This window comes from Prosopis cineraria, unplaced genomic scaffold, assembly GCF_029017545.1.
Source record: "Prosopis cineraria cultivar Desert tree isolate PC_DT_omini unplaced genomic scaffold, ASM2901754v1 PC1, whole genome shotgun sequence".
NCBI lineage: Eukaryota > Viridiplantae > Streptophyta > Magnoliopsida > Fabales > Fabaceae > Prosopis > Prosopis cineraria.
The window spans coordinates 55,492,636-55,513,706 of record NW_026555332.1 but is presented as its reverse complement, the minus strand read 5'-3'; the positions used below and the strand labels follow the sequence as shown (position 1 = coordinate 55,513,706).

The window sequence follows — 21,071 nt, the reverse complement described above, 5'->3', positions numbered from 1 at the left end:
GAAAATTGTTATTCAAATAAATAAAAGTTGAATTGCATTTTTAGGATATCTAAAATGCATAATCGAATACAACTTAGAACTTGAGGTTTGAATATTATACCTAATATCATATTTTCAAAATATCACATATGCATATATTCTGAAAAGTTATTCATTTTTCATAAAAATACAAAAGGATATTCTAAAAATGTAAATGGATATTATGAAATTTTGTTCATTTTTCTTGAAAATACTTATAAATATTCTGAAAATACATATGAATATTTTAAAAATGCAAATAGGTATTTTAAAATTTTACTCATATTTTTATGAAAATGCAAGTAGATATTCTAAAATTTTCTCATTTTTCATGAAAAATACCTTGACATGAACATTTACGTTTTCAATACATATCCTTAACTTCACTAAACTTTACTTCATTAAAATATAAAATTACAATATCACTAGAAACCATTTTAGTAGGCCACTGTTACAATTCAAAGCTATACTCTATAGACACAATTAGGGGTAAGCAAAACTGAATTGAAACTAAAAATTAAATTAAATTTTATTTATTTAATTCGGTCTATTCATTTTTCAATTTAATTTAATTTTTTTAATATTTTGATTGATCAGTTCAATTTGATTAGTAAAATTTAAAATCAAATAGACTGAACCGACTAAATTATATATAATTTATCAATTTATAAATTATTTTATTTTATATTTTATATTTAAATAAAGAATTAAAAAAAATATGACTTCAAAGTTGAGAGAAACCCTAAGTTTCTCAGTTACTCTTAAGCTCACTCTCAATCTTAGCCTCATAGCTGTAGGTCTCTTGTCTCTGTCTCAGTTCTCATCTCAGATTCTCAATCGTCGCTTACTCTCTCTTACCCCCACCATTAATCCGTCATCTCTCTCATATCTCAGCTAGCATCTCAAATCTCCAGCATTCTCAGTCTTGTATCTCCAGCTCATATCTCAGTCTCTCGTCTTTGCAATCTCCAGCTCGCGTCTCAATCTCCAGCATTCTGTCACTCCTATCTCCAGCATTTTCAGTCTCACATCTCTGTAATCTTACATCTCCAGCTTGTATCTCAGTCTCTCGTCTTTGCAATCTCTAGCTCGTGTCTCAATCTCTAGCATTCTGTCACTCTCTCATCTCTATTCTCGCCTTTTTAGTCTAGCTCGCGTTCGTGTGCTCTTATTTGGGTCTAGCTCACGCTTGTGTACTCTCAATCTCCAGCTCTTTGCCACTCTCACAGTCTCTATTCATCAATGTGCTCACATTCTCTGTTCTCTCATCTGAATCTCGCACCATTATGAGGTTCATCTTTCGTCTCCATTCTCTCTTTCTCCTTCCATCTTTATCTCATCCGAATCACCCACAAGCTGAAGCTATGTGTATTCTTTACTCTATCTCTACTTTTTTTTGCTCCTATTTGATTGCTTTTTCATTCTCATATATGTCTTTCTAAGCTAAAGCTATGGCTACAAACCAAACTAAAGTTAATAAAGAAAACAAAGTCTCAGTAGCATTGAGTGAAACTAAAGTAGTGAGTTCCTTGCAAAAGTTGAAGAGCCAAGCCATGAGGCCAAGATTTAAGGTTTGGGATCATTTCACTATATATGTGAATGAGCATGGGGAGACTAAAGGTAAGTACAACTATCGTGAAAAATAATTTTTTAATGATCCTAAAAGAAATGGTACCACTACACTAAAGAACCATGTGACAATATACAAGAAACAACTTGAGCTAGAAGAGCCTGAGAAAACACATTTAAATGTTGCTATAGAAGATGATACTATTGTTCTTGCTACTTGAAAATTTGATCAAGATGTTATTAGGAAAAGTTTGGCTACTATGATTATGATTGATGAACTGCCATTTAAATTTGTTGAGGGGATAGGATTTAAGAGGTTTATGTTTTATGCTCAATCAAAATTTAAGATTCCTTCTAGATGGACTATTGCTCGTGGCTGTTTTCAACGGTACATTGATGAAAAAATCAAATTTAAGAATTATTTAACCAACAGTAGACAAATGATTTGCCTCACGACTGATACTTTGACTTCAATTCAAAGAATTAATTACATGTGTATTACAGCCTGTTTCATTGATGTTGATTGGAATTTGATTAAAAAGGTTTTAAATTTTGTTCCAATCTCTAATCACAAGGGGAGAGATATTGGAATAGAAATAGAAAAATGTTTGCTTGAACGAGGGATTAAAAGAGTGTTTATTATCACTGTGGATAACACCTCTAATAATAATGTTGTTGTGTCTTGCTTGAGAGAAAAAATTAATAATTAGGGCCATTCTGTTGTGAGCTATTGGTTTTTACATGTGAGATGTGTTGCCTGCATTATTAATTTGATTGTTGTTGATGGGATGAAAGAAATAGGAACTTCTGTAAAGAAAGTAAGGGGGGCCATTCATTTTGTAAGGCAATCTCTACTTAAGGTGAAAAAAATTCAAAGAGAGTTGTGAAAATGAGAAAATTCCAAGCAAGTAATTATTGTCTCTAGATGTCTCTACTAGGTTAAACTCCACCTATTTGATATTGGAGATAGCTCAAAAGTTTGAGGTTGCTTTTAGGAGGTTTAAGGACAAGGACCCTTACTTTAGAATTGATCTTGAAAGTGGGGAGGGAGTGCCTAATGTTGAAGATTGGACAAGTGTAAGAAAGATGACAATGTTTCTAAGTCACTTTTATGAGTTGACTTTGTGTGTTTCTAGTTCTTCATTTGTCACATCCAATGAAATTTTTTATGAGATTTATGTGTTATTCCGCCTTTTATATGAGTGGAGAAAATGTGATGATTTGAAGTTTTCTTCAATGGCTTATAAAATGAAAGAAAATTTTGATAAGTATTGGGGAGATTCTTCAAAAATCAATAAATTGATATTTGTGACCGCTATTCTTAATCCTCAATATAAGCTTGAGTGGGTGTAATATTCACTTTGTAAGATATATTCTAGTGAGGTTGGAGGGCAAGTTGGAGTGCAATTGAATGATTTGCTCATTTCTTTGTACAATGAATACAAAGAGCGTGTCTCTCCCTCAAAGCAAGTTGAAAATGAGCAATTATTTAATTGCTATCAATCTGATGAAGATGATGACCAGGCTATAAAAGTTAAAAAAATTCTTAAACATGAAAAGAAAAAATTCATGACTGAAAGGCTTGGTGGGAGAACTAATAAAATAGAGGTTGACAAGTATCTGGCTGAAAAAATTAAGATAGATAAGGAAGATTTTAATATTTTAAATTGGTGGAAGTTGGGTGGGCCTAGATTCCCCATTCTCTCTCAATTAGCAAGGGATGTTTTGGCTGTCCTAATTTTCACTATTGCTTTTGAGTCCACTTTCAGCATTGGAGGATGCATTCTAGATTCATTTAGGAGCTCTTTAACTCCTAAAGTTGTGCAATTTCTTGTTTGTACTCAAGATTGGCTTTGCCACTCACTTCCGATTGTAGTAGAAGAAAAGATAGATGATGCACAGGAGATTGAGAGAGGTAGCTTATTATGTGTTATATTGTTTTAAATTTAATATTGAGTTATTGGTTAAATAACATTAATATTAAATACTTTATTTATGTTTAGATCTTTTTGGCAAAAACATGTTTATGTTTAGATCTTTAAAAAATTGTCATAGAATCAAATGTAGATGTACCGTGACTATGAGCCTTTATTCTTAATGACTTGATGTAATTATTTTATATGTTAGCTTTTTGCTATAAGTTTGATACCAAATTCATTAATAATTCTTGGCTTTTTATATGATTTTTACTTGTGCAATGTAGGTTGCAAGATGCTAGTATTGTGGTGCTCTATTTATGAAGGCTACATATTTTATTTTGTTTTACTAATCTGGATATTTGATTATTGTAATGGTTTCTATGGATAATGGCACTGTAGCTATTTAAACTTTAAAGACCGACTGGATTATGGCATTGTTGTGTGGCTGTTTAATTTTAATTTTAATATTGTCACCAACTTAGTCCTGATGAATCCATTACTCTCGGGGTAAGAATCTTTTTCCTAACTGTTTCCTTTCCATTGGTTTTGTAATCTTTGTATTTCCACATAAGCTAGAATATGGTATAAACATCCGTGCAAGTATTTCACTGGTTGTCTTAATATTTGGAAAATAGGTATCCTTGCCCTCATGAGTATTTGATTTTATATACCTTTGTAATCTTTGGACTTTATGTCATATGGATGTAATTAAAATAGGCTCCTATTGAAAAAAAATAAATAAATAAAAGCCCAATTTTACAATCCCATTTATTTTACTATTTTTAAAAAATGAGCCCAATTTTAAGTAGCCCAATATGAAATCAAAAAACTAAATTAACTGACCAAACTGAACTGTCAAATTTTGATTTGGTCATTGTTCGGTTCGATTCGGTTTACATTTTTAATGTGGTTTGGTTGACGGGTTTTACATATTTTGGCATCAAATTGATCGATGCTCATCCCTAGACACAATCTCACTATAGTTGCAATACATGAATGGTCTCTCTTTTATGATTTCCAGTTCATTTCCAAGAAAACGCATACATAAATAAAATAATGATAATTTTCAGCAAGCTAGAACACTGCTTCTCTGTACACGTTGTATAATCTTCACATAGGTTTGGCTCAAAAGGCTCTAGATAGTCAATAATTTTCAGCACTCTCCAATATTTCATGCCCTTATCCCTTCCCCCCATGTAAAAGTTATGTGAAATGAAAATAAACAAATATTCCACTCAACTCAGTATGCATATATTAAAAATATTGACATTACAATTCACACCTCAAATAGTCTAGAGCATGAACTTGACTCTCATAATTGATATTCTATATTGAACATCACATAATCAATTCAACTAACTTACCTCTTGGGTGGTTTTTCAATATTTTTTAAAGCAATTTAGAGTTTACGGAAACATGACTAGCAAGCCATCTCCCTTATTCTTTCTCTCCAAATCTATATCCATGGAATACATGTTGTTGCTTTTCTTTTTTGCAGCTATGAGACGCTTTTGAAACTTGTTCCTAATTCCTTTCTATTCATGCAATAGACCAAAAAATGAATGATCAATGAGGAACGAAGACATGAAATATTGATAGCATTGATCCATAATATAGCACACCGAGTCAAATGTGATTAACTAAGTCAAACACAAAAAGGGTTAAAAAAAAAAACGTAAGAATAACCCAGTCAACAAAGATGTTGATGGATTCAGCTGAATACTACATCATGAAAGTTTAAAATCCCCTTGGGTTATGAGTCATGTAAGTCAACCGAAAGATATTGGACAAAGCAAAAGCCTGTAAAACCAAATCCAAATGATAAATCATTGTGCTTTACCACGAAGATGACACAAAGAAACAACAGAAAGCATCAATCATACCGTACCAAAAATTACACACAATTTTTTTTACCTATATTCTCCTTAAGATTAAAGAGATTAAGAAAGGTACCGAAATCATGCACACACATTCGAGGGAGAAGATACCAAAACCCATAATTAAGCAGTAATTGAGTATAAAAAAAACCTAAAGATATTCACACATTCACATATTCCCAATGAGATAAAAAAATCCAAGACAAGTTAGTGAGCTAATTATCACTCTCGTTAGGAGGCCTTTCTTCACGTAAACATAATACCCATAAGTTTCACTCAACACACCATAAGCTTGGGGCTTGAAGCGGCAGAGCGCGAGAAGGAGAATGAAAATAGAAGAAGGACAAACCAAAGTCTGGAATCAAAATGGCACTGACAGCAGTGGGAGCGGAATGGGGTCGTGAGCTTAAAAAAAAGAAAGAAAGAATAATAAGCGGACTTTGCCCGAGCAGAGAAAGACGGTTTGTTTAGTCCAATAAACAAAGAAGCTGAACATGGCGCCTTGATAGACTACTGGTGGAAGTTGTTGTCGGAAACCATGATGAGCACTAGAGACTGGAGAGGACTTGGTGAGACTAATCTGATCATTTGGAGCTTCAAATCAATGACAGTGAAGGACATCAATTTTGAATATTTCCCAAATCCTCGCATGCAAATAAATTTGTGGTGAATTTTTTAGGCAAATTTTCCTATTTTTTTAAGAGGTAAACATGCCGACAATAGAGAGAGATATATATATATATATATATATTTGTCTGAGTACCGAGGCAAAGGGTAGACCATAATTTTTAATTTTCAAGATATTTTTTAATGTTTTAAATGTACTTTCACATTTTTTTAACCTTCAACTATGTTTCCACAGATTATCAGAAAATGTATTTTTCACATTTAGTCGTAAACTATTTCGATATCTGATTAAAAAACTAAGGGATGCTTGGAAAAGCTTGGCAGTCACGTTAAGTATACGCCAAACCAACTAAATTTGTTGCACGGGGCCGACATGGGCTCCTGATTGCATTGCCTTTTGTCAGGCGGGACAAATAATATTAATTAAGTATTAAGTAGCAATGGTAATAGTAATGCCTTTTCTCTTTGAGGTTTATGCCCGTCCATTAACCATCTTCCCGTTGTTTCCAGGTATCATGTGTTTGTCCATCAGGTCCGAAGAGAGACATGTTTATCCATTACCTGTTCAACCCAAAAAAAGAAAAGAAAAAACATGACGACTTCAGGGAAAATGTACTATTTACATATTTCCATTTTGTATTCCAGTCACCCCGACTTTATTTTTTTATTTTTTTAACTATCCAGTCATGAAGTATTTTAATTTATGCTTAAAGTTTTCTTTTGTTCAATTTTAATCATTCAACAATTAACATAATTTAAGATTTTAAAATCAGAGATTCAGATATTTTTCTTTCAATTACTATAAAAGTTTGTTTTAGTAGACTTGATTAGAAAACCATAAAACAATAATGAACAAGACAGATAACGAACTTAGTTGGATTTAAATCCTCTAAAATTAATATTGGTGGATTCAGGTGGAGTTTTTTTTTAAAGTATTTTTTTTATTTTTGTATAAAATGTAAATCTTCTCTCTTTCTTAGAAAGGGAAACTTCACGAGAATTTATCAACCTTATCCTAATGTAGTCAACACCATCCCGTTCCAGCGTTGGATAGCATTAATAATCATTAACCACATGCCGCGAATCCCTCAAAGAGCAAAGGAGTCGAGCGGGCTTCATTACAAGGAGCATCCAATCATTGTCGCGTTTGCTTGGATCTAGCACATTCTTCTTTTATTTATTTATTTATGAAAAAAATTAATCTTTTAATTATTTAACTTTTAATTCATTTATAACCCATTCTCTCAATTATGACTCGCTGTGACTCAGTCCCTCAACTATAACTCGCTGCAACTCAATTTCTCAACTTTTGATTTACTTATAGCTTGATCCTTATTTTTTAATTTTTTTAAATTTTTTTATCAAATAAGAGGGATAAAAAATGTTCATATATTATTTTAAAATACTCTCTTCTTATTCATTAATGTGAGATATAGGCTAATATGAAAAAAAATTAATAAAGATTAAGGGACTAATTTGTAAGTGATTTAAAAGTTGAGGGACTGAGTTATAGGTGAGTTATAATTGAAGAACTAAGTCACAGTGAATCATAATTGAGAGATTGAGTTATAAGTGATTTAAAAATTAAAGGACTAAAAAATCAAATTTTTATTTATTTATTTATTTTGGTCTAGGGTCATCATTTTTCCCTGACTTTCTTTTTCTTTTCTTTTTAATAAACGCTTGGCATCCTCCGTTGAAGAATGTGGCAACTTTTTTCTAAATATTTTTTTAAAAACAAAATCATCTTTTTACCATAAATCTATTCATTATTTGCTGACATGAAATAATTATAAAACTACAAATGATGGCAACAAAACAATTTCACATTTAGCCGTCATTTTGCTGCTAAAATAAGACCTTCTTGTTATTATCACTAGCGCTTTTCATTCTTTTGGCTCATGTTAAATGGTTGAAATGAGTTGAAATGCATTAATGTCATTATATCTTGACCTTACAATTATTTCACATTAACAGGTAGTGAAAAAAATGGTAGGGCTAATGAAAGTGCAACTTTACTCCTAAAAAATAGTTGATGAATAATATTGTCCTATCCTTAAGTTATATGCTTGATGCTTATGGAATGTTTGTTTGGGGAATAATTTTAAATCATTTTTTACTTATTGCATTTGATATTTTGGGTTTGTCCTAAGCTAAAATTTTTTAATGAGACTTGAATTAATTTATATTGAAACTCAAACTCAAGACATCAAATTAAGTTAAGAAACAATAACTTACAGTTTAAGAAAAAAAGTAAAAAAAAAATCCCTTCCTCGGTTGATTTAAGCGTTACATGGTTAATAGTTAATATGCTTATTGATATGAGGAAAATTGGACCTTCCAATCCATAATATTTTTTTTATTTTCGACTTGGTCTTTTTAATCCCTCAGTTTCGTATTCATTCAAAAGTAATTCTCATGGCTTGTAAAAAGGGAAACGAAAATGCCCGGTTTCAAAAAATGTGCTTGAAATTAGATGAAACTCACCCTACTCGTTCCTTGTAATTTTCTCATTTCCAAAGCACAAGAACTATTTATTTTTGGTTATGAATCTACATCAATGGCGGAGCCGGTATCCACAGCTATAGTGGGGGCATTTTAAAAAAATATTTTTTATGTGCAAAATAAAAAAATACATTAAGTAATTTCACTACAACATAAAAAATGCATATACATTTTTTTATATATTTAATACATAAAAAATATATTTTCAATCTTTAAATTTCATAAAGTATATCTTGAATGTTTTAATCCTAATATTACTACTTTTATTAGTAAAAATTTTCTAAACATTCAAACATTGATAAATTGGTAAAATATTCTCAAATCTCAACATATTAAATTTATTTTTAAATAACAATAATTAATGAAAAATAATTATTCTAAACTTACATTAAGAAGACTGTAAAGATATTTTATAAAATTAAACTACTAATCTAAAAATTTATATGAACTCTTAACATCAAATGAACTACTTTGATCCTCTTTATAAGTTATTTTTATTAATTTCATTAATGTCACCGCAAAAGAAATGTACAAGAAATAAGAGTGTGTAAAATTTTAAATACCTTCCTATATAACAAATTCAAAAAATAATATTATGTTACTTTTATCTCTCATGAGTCATAAAAGATAATTTTGAAAAAACCTCTCAAGCATTACTTAAGAAGTAATATCGTGACTTATAAAATGAGATAAAATAAACCTTTTAGAGTGTGCCTTATAAATGAGATCAGCGAAATACCTTTTACCTTAGTCATGTATTAAATATCTATACTATACTTTTTCCATGTATGACATAACTCTCCTCCTTAGGGTTGTGCAAAAGTCTTTTGATTTGATCCAACCTAGTTTGACATGAGATATCTTGTCTTGTTCAGGTTGTATAAACATTGGTCCTTCAGAACCAAAAAGGCTAAAAATAATAGACTAGTTTTTCAGATTGGACTGAATAAGAAATTGAGGATTTGGACCACTTAGTCCAGTTTAATCCTATTAATTTATTTAATATAATTATAATTAATTTATTTTTGATGAATGCTTTAAGTTTAATTAACGTTAAGGAGATGAATGTATAAAAATTTATCAAATTTATTTTTAAATTATTATTTTAATTTAAGATTGTTGAAGTTTGTTGAGTGTTATTTTTGTTAAATTACAAATTTAAATAATCTAAACTATAACTGAAATATTTTTTTCTTAATATTAAAAATTATTTTGAATTTATTACAATTATAATTATAAATATTTTTATTATTTTAATTGAGTTTATTAGATTGAAATGAATTATTACCTTTGATAGAAAAAAATAATAAATATTAAACTAATAGGATTAATTTTTTAATCTCATATATTAAATTTAATTTTATTAATTTTTAAATTATTACTATACAAAATTAAATTATGAATTGTCTAACACAGTCATTCTCACGAAAGAACGTGCTCCAATGAGCAGTCCAATGCAGCCCTACTCCCCTTTCTTGTTTGACCGGAACACAGAACTCTCCTTATAAGAAACTCATTTGTAAAGGCATCGATTTTTTGTCATTTCATTCTATTCCCACTCACCGGAGAAGAAGCAGCCTGAGATTCGAGGCCATATCATGGATGATCACAAGGTTATGCTCGAACAAGTCTTTGGCCTATCATCCGATAGCGAAGTCGAGGATTCAATGCACGAAGACGATCGATCGCGGCATCTTCTGGCACAGAACCCCATCTTCCAATCTGTTCCCCAAATTAATGGCCTTTGGTTCTGCAGAGACTTTCTCTCTTCTGATCAACAATCTATCTTGCTCTCCGCTATCCGAAAGGGTTCGTTTCCTCCTTTTTTCTTACGCCCGATGTGTTCCCCCAATCTTCTAGCTGCACATATATCCAGGATTCCAAATATTCGCGAACCCTCGGTTATATAATTCACGCACCGATGGTGACTTTTTCCACTTTGAATAATTCCGGATTCCGGACTTTTGGTGTACGCGCACGTTGTTTTTGTCATTCATTGATGAATGATGCTGGAATCTGACGGCTGACGCTACATGCTTTCAAATTTGTGGTTGCAGAAGGGTGGTTCAACGAAGCCTTAAGAAATCAGGTTAGTCAATCATTTTGCTTTTTAATCACTAGACACTGTAACATCGAATTGGGGAAGTTTTGTGAAACGTGACTCTCCATACATTATAAGTTCCTTTAGTAGTTGACGCGCGGTAGCGCTGAGGTTCCGGTTAAATGAAAAATTGGACACATTCCATGAATCAGGGGCTTTAACTTTATTAAATGTAGAACCGATGGTGAGATATCATGATTGAAGGGTTAAGGTGCTAAGGACACTGCGAGTTCTTGGTTTGAGTGACTTTAATTCTTAAATTAAGGAATTTGAGCCCCTTGTTCGTGCATATATTCTTTATTAAGTTTACTATCACGTGTTTTTGTCCCTGTTGTTTAATAGGTTCTAGCGAGGTTAGGGGGAAGGTAACATTGCGACAACAGATATATCACATATCAGCATCCCCTACGTAGTTTAGACGTCTTAATCCCCCGTTGCTTATTACTATGGCGTCTCTGCGGCTAGCAACGGGTGACAAACGCACAATTCCTGGGATATGTTCGAATTTAATACACAGAAGGCATCACTAAAAATTTTCAGGTTCATAATTTTGTGGAATAATACCTTTACTGCTGAATTAGTGGTGGAATTTTAACAATTATGAGTCAACTTAGCCTAATAATTGATGGCTAACTTCTCTCGAGTTATATCTTTGAGTGCACCTAATGATCCAAATTATAGACTTACAAGCATCTGAACAAGAAAATGGGTATTTTATCAATAAATTATAATGAAATAGCAAAAGAAAGAGTAGTTGCTTATCGTGGTCAATTATCTGCTTGTTGCCAATCATCTTTTGCTGTGCGTTGGATTGTCTATACTCTCTAGTTTGATAACTTCCATGGTTTAAAATATTCGTCTGACCTTTCTTCAAGAATCAGGCCATGAGGTTCGGTGATCTTCCGACTTGGTCTACCGAACTATCAGACTCTATTCGTGAATTAGTGTTTTTTAATGATGATGGTTTTCAAGGGGATGGGCAAACCAGTGCATTGCCATGGGACCTACTCTGGCGAGAGCCGCTTTTCAACCAACTGATTGTAAATGTGTACGAGCCGGGTGAGGTGCGATATGATTAACCCTCTGTAGATAGTGTTATACTGTTAGCTGCATCGACTTCCCCCAATAAGAGATGAGCTGTTATGTTTATCACAATCTACCAGGGAAATGATTTAACTAGGACGCCCGTTTAAGCGGCTCTTCTTTTACCCGATAACTAATTCCTTAGCTGCAGTGAAGCTTGGTTTTTCTTGTAACTCTTAACCCCGAACACTCTTTCCAAGTATATCTTTGCGGATTTGATTCTAGAATTTCTTGTTTGGTTCAATTTATCCGTGGCAGTGATCTTATGCTTGGTTAAATTGGTCATTTCGAGTCATGAGTTTATTGCATCATTCATAACCTTTGGTATTTGGATCCTTCAATGCTATCTGACTTATCTTCTTCTTTTTTTGAAAAAATATGAACTGATTTATCTTTGTTAGAATGTAATATTAGTCTTGTCTTACTTCTTTATTTTGTTAGACCATATAAGTTTCAAATGGGTTGTATTTCTTATTTTTGACAAACTAAATGGGTTGTATTTCTGGCTTCATAGCCTTCTCTGCTATAAATATATGTAACACAAGGCTTTCATTGCATCAAGGCTTTTTAACGCCTTATATCTCTTTCTATTGCGTACAATCTCCTTCACCTTTATGTATTTGGGGGCTGGATCATGTTTGGAAAGGGAGTGTGCCCTATTTTCGGTCAAGATGCTAATGCATATATTTCAGGGTATTTGTGCACACGTCGACCTTTTGCGCTTTGAAGACGGCATTGCAATCGTCTCGCTAGAATCACCTTGCGTCATGCATTTTACAAGGGTTGAATCAACAGCTGATGGCGTTGAAAATGAAGAAAAATCAAGCTCATCCACAACCAGGGTTCCCATTTTACTCACACCGGGCTCCTTGGTTTTGATGTCAGGGGAAGCTCGGTATAACTGGAAGCACGAGATCAATCGCAAACCCGGGTTTCAAATATGGGAAGGACGCGAATTAGATCAAATGAGGCGGACCTCCATTACACTCAGGAAGCTTTGCCCGTCAGAGTAGGTTCCGTTTGTTTATATTTCTTGACCGACTTATTCGAACAGAGATGTCCTGAGTTTGGACGAAATATCATTTTTATTCAATGGCTGAGCTTGTTTTCAGTATGTGTTGTGTTATTTGCTGCAAGATACGGAAGAACGATTCGAATTAGTTGATTCTGTTACTCGATCAACAGTAAACTCTTTTTTGTTTTTTAAAATAACCAGCCTCTGTCTCCCAGCTGGCGATGAATGTTGTTGATTTACAACTGAGGCCATGATTCAAGTTTGACTAGTGCAATATAATATTGATCAAGAGTTTGCTCATTTGCCACCTTTTTGCCTATCTTTAGTGGAGTACTTGTTCCTTTGTTGACATCTCAGCCATAGAATACGTTTTGATCAACAAGCTTATTACCATCAATTTAGTTTCTCGTTTAGGCCAGGAATAATATAAGGACTGTCATGACATAATTGGGTGACATATGACGCCAGTAAGGTCTGGTATGATCTTATAATATGATTTATGCAATAATAGAGCCATCTGAAACAATAGTTTTGTGCTGAGTCCAGTGTAAACCACTTATTAACTGATAAGTAACCTTTCAATCCAAACTCTCCGCTTGAATCATCACCCTGATCGTCCCATGTTTCTAAATTTCAATAGACGGACTAAGCAATATATTGTAAATACCATTAACAATCACAATGCCGTGTCATGTAGAGACTAGATACCGACGCAGATAACAGTATGAAATCTCGACAAGGAGTAACACGCGAGAGAAAAATTTAATCTGTAATGATAAACCGCGTCTCACTGCCTGTCTCATCTTATGCCCTCCGGGGCGTAACATACAAAACACTGGGGAAATATTCACATCGGGTGGCGTCTTTACCGTACGCTGAGCCTTTTACACAACATTAATTTCTACACGTGCGTAACACTGTTCCGTTCGGTTTTCACAAGAAGACGTATGTAATAACTTCAAACAAAAACGAGCTTAAGATTTACAAGAGAGAGGAAAGCAGTCCATGCCAGACAAGGCTTTATCAAATCACCGGAGATGGGATTCACTTGCCCAAATAGACGATAGCACCCGACCATGGCTGCAAACATCCCGAAACACAGAATCAAGCCGATCCGCGTCGCCCCCGCTCCGAACACGAGTGGATCCCAAAGCAGAGTCAACAAAAGCTGGGCCAAGTAAAACAAGAGAGCGTTGGGGTGCCTATGGAAACCTCCGTCGGCCCACACCATCCAGGCGGCGAGGCCCATCAAGAAGCACGATGCCGGACACGTCAGGTGCAGGGCCCACATGGGCGGGAACCAGAAGGGCTTTGTGTCAGCCACGGGGTCGACGCTGGCACGGCTTTTGCCGGACCCCAAGTAGGCGCTGAGCAGAGAAAGGGAGAGAGGAAGCGTCACCGCTATGGTGAGCGATCTAAGGCCTCGTTTGGCCATGGCCATTCTCCTGTTGCTAATCTTACCACCCATCTTGCTCTTGCCGTCCACGGCGGCGGGGGCTTTCGCGTCGTCTTTGAATCGCTGTTTGAGATCTTGGGAAGCCATATTCTTGGAAAGAGAGAGAAGCGAATGTTATGGGAGGTGTTTTAAAGGACGGGGATCGGTTTTATAAGGGAGAGCGGGTCTTCCTCTCGGGGTGTCTGTTTTGGGGGTGACAGATGGGTGGAGGAGATTCAATGTTGATGGCCGCCGAGGACTACGCGGCTGTGACTCATAGTGCCAGGGAGTCGCACTCCGCTTTGGATCGAGGTCGTTATTTTAGTTTATCATTGTTCTTATTCTCACGCAGCAGAATAATGTGGAGGTGCAGGAGGTGGCAGCTCCGCCAAATGACACGTGACGGTGCTATGTTTTCAGGTCTCTGTAATTACGACGAGGATGGATAAGTGTCATGGGCCGGATGAATTACCATGCCCGACACCTGTTGAACTGCTTTGCCGACTGGATACAGAGTAAAATATTGCCAACAATGCCCCCAAAGAGCAGAGCGGCCATCATTAGTTCAAGCATGTACCCCCTCTCTGTCCTTCAAGTCGTACCATCCACTTTGCTCGCTGCAGAGGCAGCGTTGCATACAAAATCATCTGCCAGCTCACCACAAGCGGCCTTTCCACCACTCTCTGCACAAACGCATATCCGCTTTGTCTGGGATATCGCCACGGCACGCACAGTCGCTTTGCTCACAGTCACTAGTGTCGTACCGCTTGTATAATCAGAGACACAGCCAACAATTTTCATCAAGGAAGACCGAGATTGTAATCTATACATATCACTGATATGATATAAATATTTTAATATATATATATATATATATTTAATTTTATACATATATAACAATATATGTATATTATATTAATTTTGTTCATTAATTTTTCATGATAGAAAAATTATTAATTATTATATTTAGTATAAATATTTAAAAAAATAACAACAAAATCTCTTTAAACTATTTAAATGATAAATTGATCTCATAAAATAGTATAATTCTCCAGAAGTTTTAAAGGATATTTTTGTCACTAAAAAATTATAAGAAATGACACTTTTATCCTTTATTCAAATTAAAAAAAATTCACAACTTTTCATGCATAACTTTTGTTCGTATATTAATAGCTTTTGTTTTTAAATTTACAGTAATTTAATAGCTATTTGCAAGCCCTAATTTGCAGGTTTTAATATGCATCAAGTGTTAAAAATTTATAATTTTTCATTCACAATTTTTATTCTTATATTAACAACTTTTGTTTTTAAATTTATGAAAATTCAATAGTCATTCGCAACTATGCATTGGCAGGTTCTGGTATACATCAGTGTTGAAAATTTGTAACTTTCTATTTACAACTTTCGTTCCTATATTAATAAATTTATTTTTAAATTCGCAACAATTCAATAGTCATTTACAACTTCACATATGCAAGTTCTGATATGTATCAAGTGTTTAAAATTTGCAACTTTTATTTTTATATTAATAACTTTTGTCCCTATATTCACAACAATGTAGCAAGGAATTGTAATTTATCAATACCATCTATAAATTAACTAAATTAAAAAAATGAATTACTGCTCTAATCCAAAAAATTATAGCTTTTATTAATTTAAATGACAATAAAACCTTAAAAAGCGACAACTATATAAGGTTTTGTTGTCAATTACATAATCTATAACTTACATCAAAATATTCTACAACCCTTTTGACAAAACTATATGAAGGTTTGAATCTTCTAGTGTCATCCCAACATGTCAATTATCTCTCATGCCAACCTAAAATAATAAAATAGCCATTTATCAACATGTCTATTTTTCAAATATCATAATTATATATTTGTTATATTTTATCCAACAACGACCATTCTTTTTATATTTACAACTTTGTATTGGTTATTTACAACTTTGGTTTATACATTTACAACACAACTGAAAATGACATATCATTTATCATTTATTCATAGGTATCTATAATCACTTACAACAGAGAAAATGAAGACCTCAATTATCTATACAAATTAACCCTCGTCAACTTCAATTATTAAATATGGGAGAAAAAAAAATTCACGGAGAAGAAGAAACTCACCCAAATACAGCACAATTAACGGAGAAACTCACATACAGAAACTAAAAAAGAAATAAGATAGACAAGAAGGAGAAGGAGAAAGTGACGGACTAAAAGAAGAGCATGAAGAAGAGAAGAGGAGGAGAACAAGAAGACGAAGCAAAGGCAAAAACGCACAAAAATGACTTTACATTGAGGCTTGAAAATTTTGTTTTACTTGAGGGTAATTTGATCATTTCCTTTAATTCCTTAATGACAGAAAAATTTCATGGGACTTGAGAGAAATTATGCTATTTTGTAGGATTAATTTGTTATTTATATAATTTAAATGAATTTTTCTATCATTTTCATTAAATGTTTTAATAATTTCTTTCTCAATAAAAATCATCATTAAATTGGTGAATATTTTATCATTCCTATGAGCAGTAAATAATTTAAATATATCATTAGAATATAAAATTTTGTTCAATGTAATAAGCCATATTACTTGTTTATTGAATTTATCATTTAATTTTTTTAATTGATAATTGTTGTAGACAAATATATCAACACATTAATAATGCTCAATTGTCATAAAATATTTATGTCAACGGGATCAAATTATATCAAAGTAAAAGTCATTCATATTATAAATTTTAATAGCTTGATTATTGTAAAAAAATAATTTTTTTTACTAGAACATCTTCACCAAACCTCTTAACTTTTAGATAAGTAATTTTATAACAAATATCAAGCATATAGCACTTAATATATTTTGGGATTTTTGTTGCAATTCTTAAAAAAGTTTGTCAATAATTTTCACAATTTCTTTCATTAAATATAAAAAGGCATTAATACTTTAAAAGCATGTATAGTATTATTTTATTAAAAATTAGTAGATCCTATGAAAATTATATCTTCAAGCTATTAAAATAGTTGCTCTATACACATATAAAAGATCATATATAGAACTAAATTGAGAATTTCATCTAGCATTTTATAACTTTTATAATTTTTCAATTTATAGGAGTCAAAAAATATTTAACCCTTATATTTTATTAAGAAAAAATTAAAAAATTATGGGGCTGTGGCCCTTGCTGATCCCTCTCTTTTCACCCTTGTGTATGATCTTATCCCCTCATGTGCCTTAATCATAATTTTACTTACCAGGGTTAAGGCACTTCACTTTATATATTATTTACCAAACTTTTTAACTTTTAAATAAGTGATTTTATACTAGATATCAAGCACATGATACTTAATATATTTTGAAATTTTTGTTGCAATGCTTAAAAAAGTTTGTCAATAATTTTCACAATTTTTTTCATTAAATATAAAAAGGTATTAATACTTTAAGAATATGTATAGCATTATTTTATTAAAAATTAGTAGATCCTATGAAAACCATACCTTCAAGCTACTACAATAATTGCTCTATACATATATAGAAGACTACATATAAAATTAAATTAAAAATTTCATCTAGCATTTTATAACTTTTATAATTTGTTAATTTATAGGGGTCAAAAAATATTTAAACCTTATATTTTATTTAAAAAAAATTAAAAAATTAAGGGGCTGTGGCCCTTGTTGATCCCTCTCTTTCCACCCCTATGTATGATCTTATTCCCTCACGTGCCTCAATCATAATTTTACTTACCAGGGTTAAGGCACTTCACTTTATATATTATTATCACTATTATTACTATTTTATTCTCTTTCTGTAAATGATTCCTCAACCTCAATGAATGACTTCTGATCAAAGAACATCCATGCCCCCTGTATTTTACTTTATTTGTTTGGTGGTTCTGATTAGAGTTAGAGGGACCCTTTGTGCTCTACGTGCCGGCGGGAAACAGGATTATCGCAACATGTTAAGGAGTATGAGCGGGCCCGCAAAGCTGGTCCTGGTGCTTAGCTCATCCGGCACCCTCCACATGAACAAACCTCATAGCCTGCTGTGAGAGAGTTATCAGGAACAAACTTTAGGTGCAACAGAAAATGAGAAGCCTTCTCCAAAATATTCTTTCCACGTGTAAACACACTGTTATATGAATATAGGCCAGGGCCTCGGGGTCGATTTGCCGTTCCAAAATGTACTACACAGTATACACAGCCACACTTGTAATAGACTACTCGCAAATACAACGACATTTGAGGAACACCAAGTTGGTAGCAGAGTGCAAGCACCACGGACTCAAGCAGTGCTGCTGCTGCTGCTGCTTTCCACACTCAGGTTGCTGGAAATGCATCGCCTCTATTAGATATGCAGGAAAACACACCTCCGTGTCTGTTATGTGAATTTAGTTTTCTGTGATGTTGGACATAGGCAGTTATCTACTTTGGCGGTCGATGATTCTTCCTCTTATCAGGGGTCACAATCGTGAAGGGCACATCACGGACGTGAATTCTTCTCCACCTGAGTTCCTTTCTGAAGACGTAAGAATTGAATTAACCCAGCCTGCGAAGAGTGGATGGCTACTAATCAGTTGCTTCCGGCATGGTTATACAGCACTATGACCGTTGACATGGCCTCTCAGATGCTGAATTGCAAAACATTCAAGGAGCTCTGGAAGGCAACTGAAGACCTGTCAAAGGTTTATGCTCAGTACTGGATTCCATTCTACATGGATGAGCCGCAGAGCCCCAGAAAAGGGGCGATGGGAATGGAGGAATATTTAGCCAACATGAAATCCGCTTCTAATGACCTTGATTTCGCTCGGAGTCTGTTAGATGATAATAGTGGGAACATATGATATTTTTCATTATACGTGTATACTCACTTAGTTTAGTTTGTAATTTAATCATAGTTTGTTACGATTAACCGTTTATACTTCTTGTATGCATATTGACCATATTCAATGAATGAAGTGAGTCTTCTTTTGCCAAATTACCCACTCTAATAGAGTCCATTCCCTCTTGATGATTTAATAGCTCAAAACTCTTGCAGGTTTAGATGGAGATTATAATACCATTTTTTGCCTCCTCGCACAAACGAAAAATCTCACATGGATAGATCTTCTGGCCTCACTGCTCACTTCTGAGAATCGATTGGCACGACGCAATGGAGGAAGGTGGTCATATGGAGATGAAAGCGGACAAACCTGTCAAATTTGTGGGGAAAATGGACATACTGCAGACATTTGCTATTTCAGGTACAACCCGAGCTAAATGGGCATCGTACCTGGGGAGAATTGAAAGCCCCAAGACTCTTCCGTGTTTGAAGTAAATCATTGTGTTTTGTGTTGTTGAAACTGCTCTTTCACTCCCCAAGTTTACGGGTCTTTTAACATTTTCCCTGTTTCAGTATTTCTAGTCATGAATCTGAATTGTAATCGTAATCAAATGGCCTTTCAATTTCAAACCGCATGCGAACTAATCAACTCAAGCGTCTCATTGTGCGGGTGAGCGGAGCAGCTGGAAAAATTCGATCCACTGCGTTAGTCGTGGTTAGGGTTATTAAGCGGTTAGCTAGTTATCATATTCGTTTACGCCTTTGCTGCCGTCAACTTGCTCTGCCTCATGAATGAGAGTTTGTTTATTTAAGCGGGCGGGGTCTGGAAAAGTGAAGACCATTCCGCGTCAAATTATGACTGATAGGCGGCTTTGGTTGTGTTTGGTATATGAGCATATCTAGTGCAAGATCTGGCTGACGATTTAATTCTAATTTCAGTGACAGGCCGTTTCTGTTTTTGAATTCATACATGCATGGCGGTCTGTTTGATTCAAAATTATTTCCCACTTTTGTTTAGGAGCATGTTTCTTCCATGCTGGTGGCTTAATTTTGAGACTGATCACCAATGATCTTTTACAGTCCAAGACTCCCAGCAGCCAGGCTATTTAGTTCTTATTATAGCCACTTGATTAGAGATGCTTGCTGTTAGGGTCAATTTGAAGTTGGCTAATCATCTGGATTCTTCCTACCTGCTAGGAGCTTTTGCAGTGCATGTGCGCGTTCTTTCATTGACTTAAGTTTTTTTTTTTTTTGGGCAGTAAATATTGGCCTTTGATTCCAATATTGATTCCCCTTACCTTTTGAAGCATCTGTTGGGTTCAAATTTTAGAAACAGAGTTGTGATTTTATTGTTTCCCACGAGCAATTCCACGACGCCCAACGCAAAATGTGCCAATATGGACATCAACACAACACAGATCAATAACATGATGCCACGTGTGCAAAACTCACAATCACACTGAAGTGGTAAACAAGTATGTAGAATTAGAAGAGCCGCCGTTATGAATATGTGTGGCGGTAAACTATGTAATGGCAAAGATAGGAGCAGAGGGCTCCCCCTCAGCCGTGTTGGTGGCCGCTGGCCCCTTTGCCATATATAGCAAGAAGAGGGTTCTCAGCACAGGTCACGTGGACAACAGGCACTTAGTTCTTGGCTTCCATTGAATCAAGATGCTTCGGTATGTTAATTAATTACTCTTTGCTGCCCAACCCGATCCAGTGGGCAGGTGTTCAAAACCTATTTATTTAGTCTGGGCTTACCTCAAGAACTATATAGTGTGATAGTAGTTTCATTACAACAACTACCACTTTCAGACCACAACACAAGCATGACTTCAATTTGGGATTGGTGATGTTTTCAAATTTGACATGCACATGGCTTGCTCCCTTCTCTTTGGACTCCTACTTCCTATATTTGTAAAATTTAGTGTCCCCCTTCTAAGAAGTTCGAATCATATCCCGATGGACACCCTAAAACCCAAACTAGTATCTGATTTGACGCTGTTTCAAATGAGAGTTGAAACTTAGATATTGTAAGCTATTCCTACTGGCACGTGAGCTCCTCCTCTCTCTCCCCTAATGAAAATGATGATATGACG

At 34.1% G+C, this 21,071-nt stretch overlaps 2 protein-coding genes across 3 annotated transcripts; one reads left to right on the top strand and one right to left on the bottom strand.

The window, feature by feature from the left end:
* Positions 1–9,979: 9,979 nt before the first annotated feature.
* Positions 9,980–13,014, top strand: LOC129318563 (alkylated DNA repair protein ALKBH8 homolog). 2 transcript variants are annotated; one of them, XM_054963416.1, is made up of 4 exons: positions 9,980–10,324; positions 10,573–10,604; positions 11,498–11,680; positions 12,392–13,014. In XM_054963416.1, exons 1-4 carry the CDS (start codon positions 10,114–10,116, stop codon positions 12,710–12,712), a joined length of 747 nt encoding a protein of 248 aa, XP_054819391.1. In that variant the 5' UTR covers positions 9,980–10,113; the 3' UTR covers positions 12,713–13,014. The 2 variants fall into 2 exon arrangements, with proteins under 2 accessions (XP_054819391.1, XP_054819383.1); XM_054963408.1 differs by having other exon boundaries at positions 11,492–11,680.
* Positions 13,015–13,360: 346 nt separating this feature from the next.
* On the bottom strand, positions 13,361–14,303 carry LOC129318578 (translocator protein homolog). Its single transcript, XM_054963426.1, has one exon. The coding sequence runs from the start codon at positions 14,255–14,257 to the stop codon at positions 13,673–13,675; it is 585 nt and encodes a 194-aa protein (XP_054819401.1). The 5' UTR covers positions 14,258–14,303; the 3' UTR covers positions 13,361–13,672.
* Between the last annotated feature and the right edge of the window lie 6,768 nt (positions 14,304–21,071).

What these genes read in the sequence shown, in the direction of transcription:
- LOC129318563 (XM_054963408.1), top strand. Translation starts at nt 10,114, where the DNA reads ATGGATGATCACAAGGTTATGCTCGAACAAGTCTTTGGCCTATCATCC. An exon ending in GCTCTCCGCTATCCGAAAGG is followed by an intron (nt 10,325 to 10,572) that starts GTTCGTTTCCTC and finishes TTGTGGTTGCAG; the next exon opens with AAGGGTGGTTCAACGAAGCC. An exon ending in ACGAAGCCTTAAGAAATCAG is followed by an intron (nt 10,605 to 11,491) that starts GTTAGTCAATCA and finishes CCTTTCTTCAAG; the next exon opens with AATCAGGCCATGAGGTTCGG.
- LOC129318578 (XM_054963426.1), bottom strand. Translation starts at nt 14,257, where the DNA reads ATGGCTTCCCAAGATCTCAAACAGCGATTCAAAGACGACGCGAAAGCC.